The sequence below is a fragment of the Corvus cornix genome, chromosome 4, assembly GCF_000738735.6.
Source record: "Corvus cornix cornix isolate S_Up_H32 chromosome 4, ASM73873v5, whole genome shotgun sequence".
Taxonomy (NCBI): Eukaryota; Metazoa; Chordata; class Aves; order Passeriformes; family Corvidae; genus Corvus; species Corvus cornix.
In genome coordinates, this window is record NC_046334.1 from 27,079,115 (window position 1) to 27,093,706 (window position 14,592).

General features: G+C 45.8%; 1 protein-coding gene across 1 annotated transcript; it reads right to left on the bottom strand.

Moving 5' to 3' along the window:
* Positions 1–510: 510 nt before the first annotated feature.
* On the bottom strand, positions 511–14,486 carry SRP72 (signal recognition particle 72). Its single transcript, XM_039551019.1, has 19 exons — positions 14,325–14,486; positions 13,168–13,288; positions 11,263–11,386; positions 10,316–10,459; positions 9,430–9,541; positions 8,311–8,342; positions 7,613–7,737; positions 7,461–7,518; positions 7,162–7,293; positions 6,660–6,788; positions 6,104–6,176; positions 5,451–5,515; positions 4,358–4,453; positions 3,793–3,896; positions 3,119–3,196; positions 2,366–2,503; positions 2,064–2,101; positions 1,590–1,749; positions 511–767 (listed from the first exon to the last, which is right to left on the bottom strand). The coding sequence occupies exons 1-19, from the start codon at positions 14,428–14,430 to the stop codon at positions 593–595; spliced, it is 2,010 nt and encodes a 669-aa protein (XP_039406953.1). The 5' UTR covers positions 14,431–14,486; the 3' UTR covers positions 511–592.
* Between the last annotated feature and the right edge of the window lie 106 nt (positions 14,487–14,592).

Consider the following 14,592-nt stretch of genomic DNA (forward strand, 5'->3'; position numbering starts at 1 on the left):
TCTACTCACCTTTGTTTTGCCAAGCCCTTTAGAATATGGCAGCTGGCTTGCAGAAATGGGACACTGAATCCGCTGCTATATATTTCACCATGCTTTCTCCTACCAGTCTTTGTTATCCCCCTTCAGATTATCTTATCCTGTTATAGTAAAGCCCTGATGTTGTTTTCTAAGATGCTTTGTGCCTTGGCTCTTTGGTGGTCAAGGACTGACATAAAGACCAGTTCTTGCATCATGCATAGATAAATCTGCTAAAGGCCTAAACTGGCATATGCAGGAGGAGCATGAAACTGTATTTCAAGAAATTCTTGTTTATCCCATATCTCTTAAATGTCTGGCAACACAGAAAGAGATTTCTTCTTAGGGGCTACATTTGACTTTGATGGCAACCAACCCAAGTCACAGTGGGGGCAAATGTGAGGAAGGGAACTTGGAAAGCAGACACATGACACCTATACCAGCCCATCTCCCCCCAGACCACTGACAGGCAGGACAGAGATCCAGATGCCAAGAGTCTTTCGGCAGCACTTGCTTTTGACCTTTATTCTGCAACCAGCATCACCTGTTGAAGGAGGGAGGTTACACATCCTGCTTTTTACCACCCTCCTTTAGCCCCTTTCTTCTTTTTCTGCTGCTGTTTCTTCTTGGTGGCTGGAGCACCCGCGGGTTTTTGGTGCCTGGGAGGGATGACGTTACTTGTAGCCGATACAGCTGCCCCGCTGCCGGGCCGAGGGGAGGTAGGTGGGCTGCTGGCAGTTCTACTGGCATCCCTGCAGGAAGGCAAGAGAAGAAGACACCGTGTGGGTTCACAACCACCTGCAAGATGTGGTACTAATGCAGGGAGCTGGCAGTGAAAAACAGCAGCTGCCCCATTAGGTAGCATTATGTATGGGAGGGCACTCATGCAAGATCTTAAACAGCTCCAACATACAGAAGGAGCTGATGGAGGATAGGAACATGTCTCAAAGGGCAGCAATCACCTCCCAATTGATGTTCACTAGACAGCGTAAGTCCCTGACAGTGAAAGCAAGGCTAACTTTCTTCTTGAATAGACATGTGACAGCTCATGCAACACACAAGAAGCCTTTCAGGTCCCACTCTTAGGCAGTGCAAACCCAGCATTCTTCCTCTCAGATGCTAATAAGACACCATCTTGCTGTCAGGCTTCTTACTAATGGTAATTCTTGATTCCAGCTCAAATAATCAGTGTCAGCTTAGAAGGAAGTATAGTGTTTTCTCAAATCATGGCTAACGTTCTGCAGCTGCCAAAAGACTTGAAAGCAAATTGCTCAAGAGAAAGCATGCAAAATCATCTCATTACCAAAGCTAGGAAAAGCACATTAAAGACTATGGGAATTTTACTTGCACACTGGCAACTTCAAGTATGGCTATCTTATCACACTGGTTTTCAGGAACCTATAGGGATCTCCAGGGAGAGCAGAGGGTAGCAGGTTCAAGCAGCAAAGTACAATGTCACTTGTGCTACCTGCAGGTGGTGTGGTAACAGAGCTGCAGCAGAGCAACACAAACACAGCCCTCCCAGCTGCCCAGGAGTGAATCTCCATATCAATCCTTGCAAAATGGGTACTTACAGTTCAGAGGAGCCAGTTGTGGTTGAACCCTGAGTCCCCTTGCCAACCTGATCCTTCTTCTTGCCCTTCTTCCGTCCACGATAGTAGGACCGCTCTCGCATTGGAAGCCACCGCTCAGGGTCAGGAGTCACCTTGGGGTCATAGTTCTTCGGCAGCTTTCCTGAAGAACATCCAGTGCCAGGAAATGAGACTGGGGTCAACACACTAGAGGCATCACCAAGGGACATGCATGGGATGTCAATAAACAGGCAGTGCAAAGAGACCAGCAACTACATCATCCTATCAGGGTGTTCCTCTCACTTCTGCAGTAAAATGCCCCAACCAAACAAGCTATCATGAAGATCCAGGTTCCCAGCGACCCAGTCCTAGCAAAGGGCTCTAGCTCCTAGGGACCTGGAGGCTGGCTATTTGAAGAAACAACCTGGCGAGCTCTCTGGAGCTGTGCCATGTCAACAGCTAGGAAATACAACTTACCCTTCTTTTTTTTCTTCTTTTTCTTCACTTCGCCTTGTCTGAAAGGGAAACAAGACACTGTGACACAGCAGAGACAGAGCAGACAAGTCAACTAAAAACCAGCTCTGGCAGAAGCTAAAACATCTAAGAACTCGGTATGCTGCTACATAAAGCTCCTTGCAGTTAAGTAACAGGCTCCCTTTGCACCAGCCTGCCTTCTGCAGCAATTACCACACCAGGTGTGGTTCTTGAACCACCCCAAAGAAGGATGCACCAGAGCTATAGCAAGAAAACAAAATAAACAATATAGCAGCCTGCTTTACCCTTGCTCCTTCTGCTGGTTGTCTCCAGTGAGCTTCCCAGCTTTCTTCCGAACATAGGTTGCTCCATGGGAGTTCTCCAGCGCATCAACATCTACTTTCAGTGACATGGTGTCTGAGGAAGGCAAGTGTTTGCTAAGACTGCAAGGGAAGAGTTCAGGGATGCAAACCAGCAAGGATAAACACCCATGTTCTTCCAGACACCAAGAAACAACTTCAGCTTGAATAAATTCTGTCTGTTAGCAATGCAGACACCAGACAGGCCTATTTCCGTCTCTCTCACTAGCTTTTTACACAAGTTGGGATGAGCTGCTTAATCACCATCTGCCTCATTTTTCCCTCTTTAATGTGGGGACAGAGGGAGCAACTTCCTGTGAAAGTGGCTCAGCTGACAAAAGCAGAATGTCAACCATATTTTGGGTGAGCAAGAGCTTAGCCACATTTTATCAGTCCTGCCTTACTACCATAGATTTAAGATTCCGACAGAAAAGATGGAGGTGCTCTTATTTTTGGTTCTACCTTGTCTTATTAATTCTCAAAGAGAAGGAGGCCAAAGATAAAAGGGTCCTGAGATATCACAGTAATGAAGCCAATTGGAGAAATAATGTAGCTCCAGACAAGTTGACCTGGATATGTAGCTGTTCTGGAGAGGTTCCTTGCTGTTCTTTGGGTAAGAATGGGTCTGAAGTCCCCACACAGCTGAAAGTCCAAGGAAGCAATGCCCAAACACCTCTTTCACCACCATTAAAAGGATACACTTTAGCTTTTTCAGGGTCAACCAGGGAATAGGCAGAGATGAGCTGTGCCAGGGTATGCACATCTTTTGGGTTTTGCCTTTGTAGAGAAAAGAAAAAACCAAAACAAAACAGAAAAGGACCAAGTTACCAATGTTGCTCATCCCAAAGACTGGTAACACCAGGCAGTGCTTGCTGCTGCAGCACAGTTGCTATCTGTGGGGACAGGCTTATTAGTATGTGGTCTCCTCCAGCGCAGCAAACATCGCTGGTGTGGACAAAGGGAGGTGTAGACAACGTCACAGTATCATGAAGCAAGCAATGAAAGATGAGAAACTCAGTAGCAAAGGCAAGCTAACACTCCCCTCCAATAAAAGATCCCATTAAGTGCACAAAAGAAACTAAAACCTAGACATCCGTGTTTATGTAGCACTAGAAAAAACTGCATTCCAGTCCCCAAAGCAATGTTCACTGCACACAAGAGGCTTCTGGGACAAGTCTACCACGTTTTCAAGCGAACATCAACTATAGATCAAGTTAATTATCTCCCCTTCTTCCAAAATAGGGCCTTGCATTGAAGCCCCTGTGCAAAAGCAACTCTAAAGGACAGCTACAATTGTCAGACACTGCCTGCCATCAGACAGCTTGCAGAGGACTCTGGGTGGAGACCTGCTGCTCAGCAATCACCCAACTCACTTCCAGAGCTCTTCCAAGTCGCTGATTGCTTCCTTCTTCCTGCCATGCTTTAGTTTGAAGTTGGCAGCTTCCCTTATCAGTGACAAATGGACAGGAGACTTTGGCTGAAAGACACAGCAGCCATGATTAGATCCTTATCATCACAGCATGGAGCCCAGCTCTAGCTGGCTTTAATGCCCCTGAGGACTGGCCAAGGAGAACTGAGTGAACATCCTGTCATGCAGAAAGCAGACCACCTTTGCAGTCTGGGAAGTGAGGCAGAACTGCATGCGACAAGGCAGTTTGCTGCTCCACCATGTTTTCCCATCAGGGAGAAGTCCTGATTGCTACATTTGGGTATCCATTGTTGCCACTCTCCTAATCTGACAGCAGCTGCTTCTCCCTATTTGCAACACATCTAAAATAACGTATTATTGATAAATGCTCACAAAACAGGAGCTCACCCGTCTCCAAACCCCCAACTGGATAACTGCTGGGGCTACACATCAACAGGAAAAGCTGAATTGGACTAGCTAGGTAATACCAAGACAGATTCTTGCACATTAGCTCCTCTGGTCTGACTTGCCTGGTATTGCTGATACCACTGGATAGCCTGTGTGAAGACCTCAATTGCACTGTCAATATCCTCTTCGTGACTGTACATTGTCACCAGCGCAGACACCTGCAAACATTCAAGAGCAGTATATAGCAGATCTTCATGCAAATTGTCTGTAGCCAGAGTTTCAGCAGTTAAATGATGGGATTTCCCAAAAGTAAAGTCAGTGTGAGCTTTCTGCTCTGTTCCTAAAAAACAGCTGTGGTAAGGGGCAGGATACCCAGGCCAGATCTTCCTACCCGAGTCCCTCCCAAAGGAACATCTCCACCATCTTTCTCCTGTGGTACAAGCCTAAGATTGCATTCACAGAAGGATTCTTGTCTTGGCACTTTATTTGCTTATCACAGGACTCAGTTTCATTAGAAAATCTTTTTCATCCCCCATTCTCTGTTGTAAGAGCTATGAAAAAAGAAATCAACACTGAAGAGATGATAAGGATACCATCCATTTGCCAACCTCCCAGTCACAAGTAGAGGTGATCCAGGAAAAGGAGCTGTTACTGTTAACTGCCCCTATAAATTACTTTGATCATCACACTTAAAATTGGAACAGATCCACAACTATCAGCCCCTGTTCAAGATGCTTATGCTGAACATGCGAGCATTTACAAGGTCATCAAGGTTTTCTGAATACCAGGTGTGGATAAGCATGCAGACCAGGGTGATGCTGCAGGGATGGAACACAGTACTTTCCCCCTAAGGCCTCTTGTCCTAAAGATGCCTCTAAAATGTCCCAACAGTACATACCAGCAACCAGCAGTTTGCTCCAGTCATGTTATGCAAGTAAATCCAGGCAACATGCAAGACTAAGAGATTACCAGGGAGCGGGAACATTGGCAGAGAGCATTCTCTGACAGACAGAGTACTTCTGTGGCTACGTTCAGGCTACCTGAAGCAAGTTACAATACCACCTTTGTCCAAGACAAGGAAGATGGGCTCAGAATCCCTGTAGACACTTCAGGTCAAGTGGAAACCACGGGGAAGAGGCAAAAAGGAGCAGGCAGTGCAAAGCTCTCCTACAAGGGAGACTTGTGAAAACACAGTTCAGACTGAGTTTTGCTTACCATACCAGGCTTGTGCTGCAGTTCTTCTATGCTCCTCAGGATCATGCAGGCTTTGGTAACACTACCTAGAAGAGAGACAAGGAAGAACACACTCTGAATGGCATCACAACACCTGATCCCACCAGTGAACTTCGAGCCAAAGGTAAACAACGGGGACAGAACAATTCCCCTTCTCACAACATCTCCCCCGTTCCAGGAATTAAGGATAAGCCTCCACACAATGGACCTTTCTGCCCTTGCCACATCCTGCAAGGGTTCAGGAGCAAGCTTTGGCTACCAGGGAGTTCTCTTGAGGCTCAAGTCTGTGCTGCCCAACTGCATACAGGAATGGTACCATTGTGGAGCCCCACACTGCTCCCAAAATTATCCTGCCCCAGAACAGATTCAGCCATATCATTCACAGAGACTGAGGGCATTTCTGCCAGCAATCTGTGGAGCCTGTGTATCCAGACATCAACCTATAAGCATTAAGCTATATAGCTACAGCATTAAGCTATAAGCATCCTACCATAGCTAAATATCTGAAAGTATCTCTGCTCTGCACCCCTGTCACAACAGTGACTGCAGCAAAGATTGCCCTGAAGTCTGATTTTCTTACCCCTTCTACCATTATCATGTGCAGACACTTCCCAACAAAAGAGGACACTAGATACCTTGAGCAATTTTTAGCTGGGCCATCGTCAGCTTGATCTCAACTGCATTGGCAGGGTGCTGGTCTGCGAAGTCCTGAGAGTCAGAAGAAACAACAATTCAACTTGTGCGTGGGCAGCAGGCTGCTGCTTTGGTGAATCATATGTCATGCTCAGTCACAGCAAGCTGGCAAGAGCCAAAAGAAGCTTTCCAGCACAGGCAGGCTTCAGCACACAGCAGAGGAGGACCCCCAAGTCTGCCCTTTCAGATTTCTGTCCCAGGCCACTCATTCCCTCCAAAAAAAAGGGTGTAAGCAGAGCAACAAAGCCTGCTGCTTACCCTAGAAGTCTACTACAGCTTCCTAAGCATAAAAATCAGAGGTGTAAGGGAACTATTTCCCTTTAAAAGCAGAATTGTTCAATTGGTGCGAAGGTTTTCCAGTAGCATTAGACCAAACCAAAATAAGGAGTCAGATACCCCTGGAAATTGAAACCAAACAAAACATACTAAGGCAAAACAGCACAGGAGAACACAAAGCACAAGTTTAAATGGAGCTTGGCCAACTTTCTCTTAACCTACCTGCAGAAGCCCTACGGCCTTTGCATGCTGCTTCTCACGACACAGCTGGGCTGCCTGGATAAGCACAGGGAGCAGGTGCTCAGGGCTCTGGGACTGCAGGCTTGCTGACAGCTTGCGGCACTGATCTGCCTGAGGAGTGGGAAGAGAGAATACACTTTTCTCAACCTCAGCGAGCACCTTACACAGGGCTAAGAAACCAACAGTATCTAAGAAGAGATACTAGTGATGACTCCCCTGAAATGACTACACAGAACCAAGATGAAGTCCTCTTAGCGGCACTTCAGACACATCTAAGAACCCCCATATCCCTTCCCTATAGCAATACCCAAGTCACTAAACAGAGAGTTGTGTTTGCAGGGGTGATTTTGTTTTTCTGCTCACTTATGTGCCTAAACCAAATGGCCTTATCTTCTGACACAGAACAGCTGCATCTCCATTTTTGCGCAGTCAAAGTCCCGTGGATTTAATCTGTAGGTACTAACTGCAGATCAGTCTCCCCTACCTGGTTAGTGTACATTGCAAGCAAAGCTTTGTTGAATTCAATCGCCTGGAGCTGCTTCTTGGAGAGTTTATGCTCAACACCTTCTGCATTGGTCAGCTTCACCTTTTTCTTTGAATCAAAGACATTTTGGTCCTGGGGAAATTGCACATCATGAGAAGATTTCACTACATTCCTCGAAGAAGAAAAGGTCCCTGGGTTTGCAATTTAACTACTGTTTAAGAAAATGTCTTTACTGATTATCTCCCTTCCCTCTACAGAAGCAGAGAAGCAAGTTGAGTAACTGCAATGAAATTCTTTACCTTGTTAATTGTGATGATATTATTTGCAATGACAGCAAGGAGTCCTACATCTGTTGGCCTGCAAATAAGAAAAGCAGAAAGCATACTGTTACTGAACAGCGGTCTCTCACAGATGGAAGGCTGAGCATTTGTTGAAAAAAAAACCTCCTTACTTCAACTTGATTATTTGATTGTAGAGCTGTAGAGCATCCTCTGTACGCCCCTGCAGTTGCATGATATAAGCCATCTGACCATGAATAATAGCCAGTTCAGCCTCAATGTCTTCCTCTGTCACATCCTGAAGGAAAATCAAAGCAAAAAGTAAAAAGCTGCTATCTCACCTCTCTGCCCCTGGCTTCAGCATTCTGCTGGCAAACGTCTGTGAGCATTTCTGGGCAGTATTAGCAGCAAAGTACCCCAGCTGCCACAGGTGAAGGTTGTAGCCACAGCACAAACAGAAGCATATCTGAGCTAAACTGGGAGAAAAGAAAGCTTCACCTACTCCAGTGAGAATCTGAAGATTACCTTAACTTGTACACTGAATCTGCCCCTCTGCAACGATCAGTTACAAATTCCCTGTTTGTCACCACCCACTCAAAGTGTTCATCCCTAGCAGGGGTAGGTCACAGGGAGGTTTCACACAACCTGTACCCTTCTACCTGCCCCAGAACAGGCAACTATGCAAGGAGCACAGCAGCAAACAGCTTGCAGCGTCAGCTGCCCTCCTGCAACAGCCATGACGGCTGCCCCAGCCTCACAGGCTGGTACCAGCAGAGCAGCACTGGCTCTCCTCTGGCTCTCTGCACTTTGTGACTGCACCCTCGCTCCTGCTGCTGCAAAGCAAACACTTTCGAGAACATCAAGAACTTACGGAGTCTTCTGACAGTGACTGGCGGCACAGCTCTGCAAGGAAAAAGAAATTGAAAAAACACACAATTTAGAAGGCTTTAGGGAGAAAAAAACAGGAAAGAAGCATGGGGGAACATAGAACTTTTTCATGTATCCCTGAAACTTCTGCAGCACTACAAGGGCACAACAGACTACAAGTCTGATGATGGATGGGACTGAGTATGAGGGAGCAAACTAAATGATGTGGAAGAAATATCAAGGGCACAGAAGATACTGTCCCTCCCAGACACTCAATATCTCTCCTAAGCAAATTTCCTTAGATATAGTTCCCGATTTTTCCCATAGGGATCACTCAGCTGCAACTGTCTTGTGAGTTAGGTGCTGCAAACCTGCAATATTCAGTTTACATCACCCTTTATGTGGCATCAATTCTGTTAGTTTTCAATATCCATACTAGTCAGTTCTTAACTTTCTCATACTTCACCAGAATATCACTTGTTTGCTCTCCAAAAGATTACTATCAAAGGACATAGGCTCAAATTACACACGCTTATCAGTTGTATGGGACAGCTGTTATTCTTCATCAAAACTGACACAGAACTGACCTATTTATCTGCAAGACCAATTAGATCAAACAGAACTAGTCCTTCCTAGTTCTCTTCCCAACCTGCTTTTTAAACAGACAGAATCCCCCTTTCATCCCAGAGAAAAAAAAAATCTTCTTTGCTAAATGCTCATTTACTGGCTTATACTAATTTCATACCATGAAGTATTTTGAACTTTTATAGCATGTATTTAAATACATACTCATACTAACAAAATCAGGAGTTAGAACAGATGAGACATCTCATGCTTATGAGAAGAGATTACACCCACCTCTATATCCTGCTTCAAAAAACTGCTCAAAGTTATTGAACACAAATCAGGGGGCTATAGGAGAGCCAGGAGATGGTACATGCTGCATGGCTCTGGAAAAGAGCTGCAGAGGAACACTTCTACAAAAACACCAGCTTTGCAACAAATCCTGCTGCTGGTCAGTTTTTAAATTCTCAAAACCTCTTTTCCTCTGATTTGCGTCTACAGAGAGCAAATAACTACTTCTATCACACAAAGTTTCCCTCTCACCTCACCAGGCTTTTACCTTCTGCTTTTTGTAGTTTTTTCATTGCTTCATTCAGCTTTCCTTGCCCAATCAACGCACATGCACTGTTATAACACAGCTCGTAGGTAGCTTCTCGAAGGCCTAAATCCTCCTAGCATGAAAAACAAATATAACACTGCATAAACACCAACTGATCGGTACAGATTTGACAGGCAATGGACACAAACTAGAGATTTCCTGTACATTCAAACTAATCCTTGCAAAATAAATTTAAGAGGCAATTTGAACAGGGCACACACCTGGCAAGTAAGCTGCAGCACAAAGGATCTTCTTCCCTCACACTGCATGAAGTTGGAGGCAACTGACAAGGCAGCAAGGGAACTCCAGCCTGAACATGAGGACTACTTAGGCTGGTGCAAGAGGGCAGGTAAGAACTGCTGCTCTAGAGAACTAGAAAGTGGATCCACAGCACTGAGCAGAAAGCTGAGCACGCTGTGCACACATCCAAGGACAAGGATTTCTAAGCAAAACATTACAATCTGCACTGTTCTTAACAAAAATGTTCCCAAGCACGGCTGGGTGATCAGAGCAATTAGCTTTAACCCTGGGCAAGAGGGTAATGAGAGAGGAAAGAACTAGTCACCACAGGTGTTCTGCTAATGCAGGTTCAGGAAAATCTACTTCCTGTTCTGCTGTAACATCTAATAGTACAAGCTTTCTAGAGATCAAAGGTGAAGTGTAATTCATGAACAATAACATTTATTCCTCCATACAGGGAAAACCACTAGGTGATCTTCAACACACTCAGAAATCTTTGAGACAGGAACACATTTCTGTCCTGTTCAATATCTACAGTTCAATACAATCTGTATCCCTTATTCCTTGGCTCTCACTCTTACACCCATAGACACACATACTCACTTACTGGCACCACCTTCTCCCATGTGCTTTGTGCTGCCACAACAGCAGAGAGGTTGGTTTTTCTCTCCTCCTCATACTCATCCTGGGAGTTGCGGATGAGATCCCTGTATGCAGCCAGACAATCATCATAACGCTCCAGTCTGTACAACTGAGAAAGGAACGGGGTTAGCCTTCAGAACAGTATTTTTCTGGGCATGCTGGTAACTACAGCCTCCCTCCTCCCTCCCCATGGACTGGGGGCAGCAGAGCATCATATGTTTTAAGCTGAACACTACTAACATTTGCATCTACCTTTTAGGGGCAAACTATACAGACTGTATTTGCAAAGACTCAAGCAGTGACACCAGATACCTGCACAAAAATGACACAGCTCTTACTCCTAAAACAGCTTCTTTAAAAGCAGCAGTTTACTCAGTTTTGTCCTCAAATAGCCTTCTTCCAAATTAGATCGCCTCTCTAAGAAAGAAATTAAATGAATGGTCTTTCATGCAGCTGAGAGAAGATAGCCAATTCTTCACAAAACTGTTCTGATCAACCAGGAAAAAATGAGAGGAAAAAGCAAAACTTCTTTTCTGCATCACTTTTAATGCCTGAGATGTCAGGTCCCACAAACCATTCCTGAAGACATATCTAATGCAAACAGATGGCTGAAACACTAACAAATCCCACCAGATCTCTTTCTTCCTCAACCAGATGGCTAATACCAAGCCAGACCCAGGAAGGGAGTGGAAGTCACAGATGTATTGTTTTGGTTCAGTGGGAATAAGATGATGACTCTATCTCCAGAAACAGGCAACTGAAGCTCCACAGAAGTTTGAGCAGTTGGAACCGTACCTGTCCTTACCTTCAAGCCAGAGAAGGAAATTCTGTCCCCATACTTGCCCCCCACTAAAGGAGGGACAAGGCATCCAGCATATGAAACTCCCACCAGGAAGAAAAGCTTGTAATTACCACTTGTCCATAAAGCTCCTTCAGTTTGTCTGTCTGCTGACTGGCACTCTGAATGGTCTTGAGAGCACTTTCAATACGGTTCAACCTGTATTCACAGTAGGCCTTCTCAAAGGCAATAACATCACTGCAAGGACAAGACAAAGGCTGACAGCATGCACTAGTTTGCATTCAACAGCATTCACCCACATATAAGCAGCCCTAATTAGTCACAGACTGCTACATAACCAAAAATCCAAAGACACGATCCCAGATTACTGAATTATGTATCTGTTGTGCACTGAAAGTATCTTCTATCTACTTTGTGTTCAACAGAGAAAGCGTATCAAAACTTCATCCAAAAAAAAGGGTTCCTTTTTAATGGCATTTCCACACACATAGCATTCCAAATCCTCTCTGCTCCAGGCTGCCTATTGATTACGCTAATCAAATGCTTAAAAGGTAAAACAATAGCAAACTTCATTCTGTGACATTTTCTTAAGGAGAAGGCATCACATTGCAATGAACTATTGTCACAGAACACTTTTAAAGATAATTGACTCACAGAAAGAAAGGAAAAGGTCTAAAACACAGTCCCACTTACAGGCCGATACCAAGACAAAAGTAACATTAACCTATTTTGAAATATCATCACAGCAGAACTGCAGCAAAAGGGTTTGCTTTTACCAACATAAAACTGGCTTCAAAGGAAGCTCACACCAGCAGGGAAGCATTCGCAAAGAAGCAGAGCCTTGAATGCTATGTTCCACCTACTCCCTGAGTTACCAGTTAAGCCAAAGGAAAATTAATCAGCAATTCCTTTAGTTCATGCCCACGGCCACTTATAATCAGCTTTTCTTTGCCTATTTAAAATTATCTCGATTCAACTGAGTATTGAGGAAGTTTGAAAATTAATGGCATTTAGAATCAAAGCAAAGCAGCCTCAGTGCAGGACAGGAAAACTTCCAAGACAGACCAAGAACCGCCACTTTCCTTGCTCTGCAGGACATAGAAACAGACACACAGTAGAGTGAACCTAAAGAAGTTATAGGAAGAACTCTGAAACCAGTTGAATATAAAACAAAATATTCCTCCTCCTTACCAAATAATAAAATAATAAGCTGAAAAACTTGAATTAAACCCTTCTGTCCCAGGTAAGAAGGAATTGGTGAACAGGGTAATTACGTGTTACTCAGATGTGAACAAAAACAAGGGTATGTTTCATCACACTGATAACTTCAACACACCTTTCTGGGAAGTTCCTTAATAAGAACAGTAACTGAAATACAAAAATTTTGCTGCCAGCCAGTTCTTGGGTAGCACTTTTCATCCTTGTCACTGCACAAAGAGCATCCTTATGAGGAATAAAATTAGAATCTTAATGACACAAATGAGAAGCTTGACTTGTTCTTAAACACAGTTTGTCTCTGAGGTCCTGATTTTGAGAGGATGCACAAAGGGCTTGCACCACCCCAGAAGCTGAGGCAGTTTCTTCAGGCTGGCAGAGAAAAGGACCCCAAAGAGCTGTATGGTGAGACAGGCAAGCAGAGCCAACAGCTCACTGCCACCAACAAGGCTTCTCCCTTCTCACTTCTCTCCCTGAGAGATCTGTCCCCTTCCCTTGTACCAGCTGTGCTACCCAGCCATACCTACAAGCAGAATCAGCACATGAAAGAGGCTGAAAACTAGGTTAGGGACAATCCCTTCAACAGTAACAGCAAGATGTTTAAGACTGCCTCAAACTCAACCAGACCCCATCTCATCTCCTCCCAAATATCAGTGTGTCACTGAGAAGACCAACCCCAATGCCTCTGAGCGTATCCTACTCTTTATTTTGCTGCTTTATTAGTCCCCTCCACTGAAGCTGCAGCAGCTTCTCAAGGACTTAGGAGTTTCATATTTTGTAGAGCACAGCAAACCATAACTCACCTGGTTAACACTTTAGTGTGGGTATTGATTACACCAAGGGCTTCCTTGAAGTTCCCATTCTGGATAAGACACACTACTTTACACTGAAGTGCAGTCACATCATCTTTGTTGATCTGCAGTACTGGAGAAGAAACCAGTTTCAACACAACAATCCAACTCACTATCAAACACACTCAAGCTTTTTAAGAGCCTCATATTGTTACAGCTGCAAAAACCCATCCTAGACAGTGGTCACGTCAACTTAAAGCATCCCGGCATGGCTTGCTTTGGCTCAGATCATGAAACAAACCCCATCAAGATAAAAGAATCCAGCATAAATCCTGAACTTACCTGAAGCATCCGCTGTGCTAACATGTCTGGAAGAGGGATGCACCAAAGGGGCTGGACACACCTGGGCAAACCTTTCAATGGCATTTCACTTCCAGGCAGAGAACACAGTGCCAAGGCCCCAGCGCCACGTAAAGGATACACAGGAAGGAAAACAGCAGGTACACAAGAACAGTGTGGCTCTCATCGGGGAATCACTTTACATGCTAAAACTTTCTGCCAGTGGATGACAGTGAGGGAGAACTAGAAGAGAGCCATGGGTTCTGCTATTTGATTTTTTTTCACGGATGCCAGCTTTTCTAGGAGAGGAGATGAATCCCTACTGCCTAGCAGCAAAGACAGAACTTTTAACCACAACGTGCCTTATACTGCAATCCCCTTTTGGATGCCAAGCTACAAAAACAACACACCTCAACGCAGACTCTCCGTTCCGAGCAAGTTATTGCTCCCAAGTCAGTTGGTCCATATGCACAACACCACTCCTCCAGTTCCCGGGGGAAAAGCCCTCCTTCCTCTCATGATCAAAACGGAAGGAAAACCCACGAGTTTTCCTTGAAGGCTTGACCCACAGCAAGGGATGCGCGATGCAACACAAGCACCCGATGAGTGTGATACAGCAGCGGAGCCTGGGCCCCGGCTGCCCCTCTTCCCTCTACCCCAACACAGTAAGACCCCCGGAGCCTTTGCCCGCAGCCCTGCTCCCGGCACGAAGCCTACGGACGGACACCACCCACTCCCCGCCACACGGCAGCGCTCCTCCACAAGGCCAACGCGCCCGGGCAGAGACCACAGCCCCGCGGGGCGGGGGCCGGCGCTGCCGCCGCACTCACTCTTATTGACGGACTTGAGCGCGCGAGCGAAGTCGCCGTTCTGGCCGCAGCGGTTCACCTCACTCCACAGCCCCGCCGCTGCCGCCGCCCCCGCGGCTGCCGCCATCTTGGCACCGGGACCAGACACACGTCGCGGGGGCGGTGCTGCGCCGGAAGCGGAAGTGCCGAGCGGGGCCCCGCCCCCCACCGGCGCCGGTGCCCTTCCGGCAGCCCCGCCCCTCCCGGCACCTCCTCTCGCCCTGCCCCGAGCCGGTGATGTGTGATTGTG

Excerpts from the sequence above, each read along its gene's own strand:
- SRP72 (XM_039551019.1), bottom strand. The coding sequence starts at position 14,430 with ATGGCGGCAGCCGCGGGGGCGGCGGCAGCGGCGGGGCTGTGGAGTGAG. Across the intron at positions 3,897-4,357 it reads AGTGGTATCAGCAATACCAG|CCAAAGTCTCCTGTCCATTT; the intron begins GCAAGTCAGACC and ends TGTGTCTTTCAG. Across the intron at positions 1,750-2,063 it reads AAAGAAGAAAAAAAAGAAGG|GAAAGCTGCCGAAGAACTAT; the intron begins GTAAGTTGTATT and ends GATGTTCTTCAG.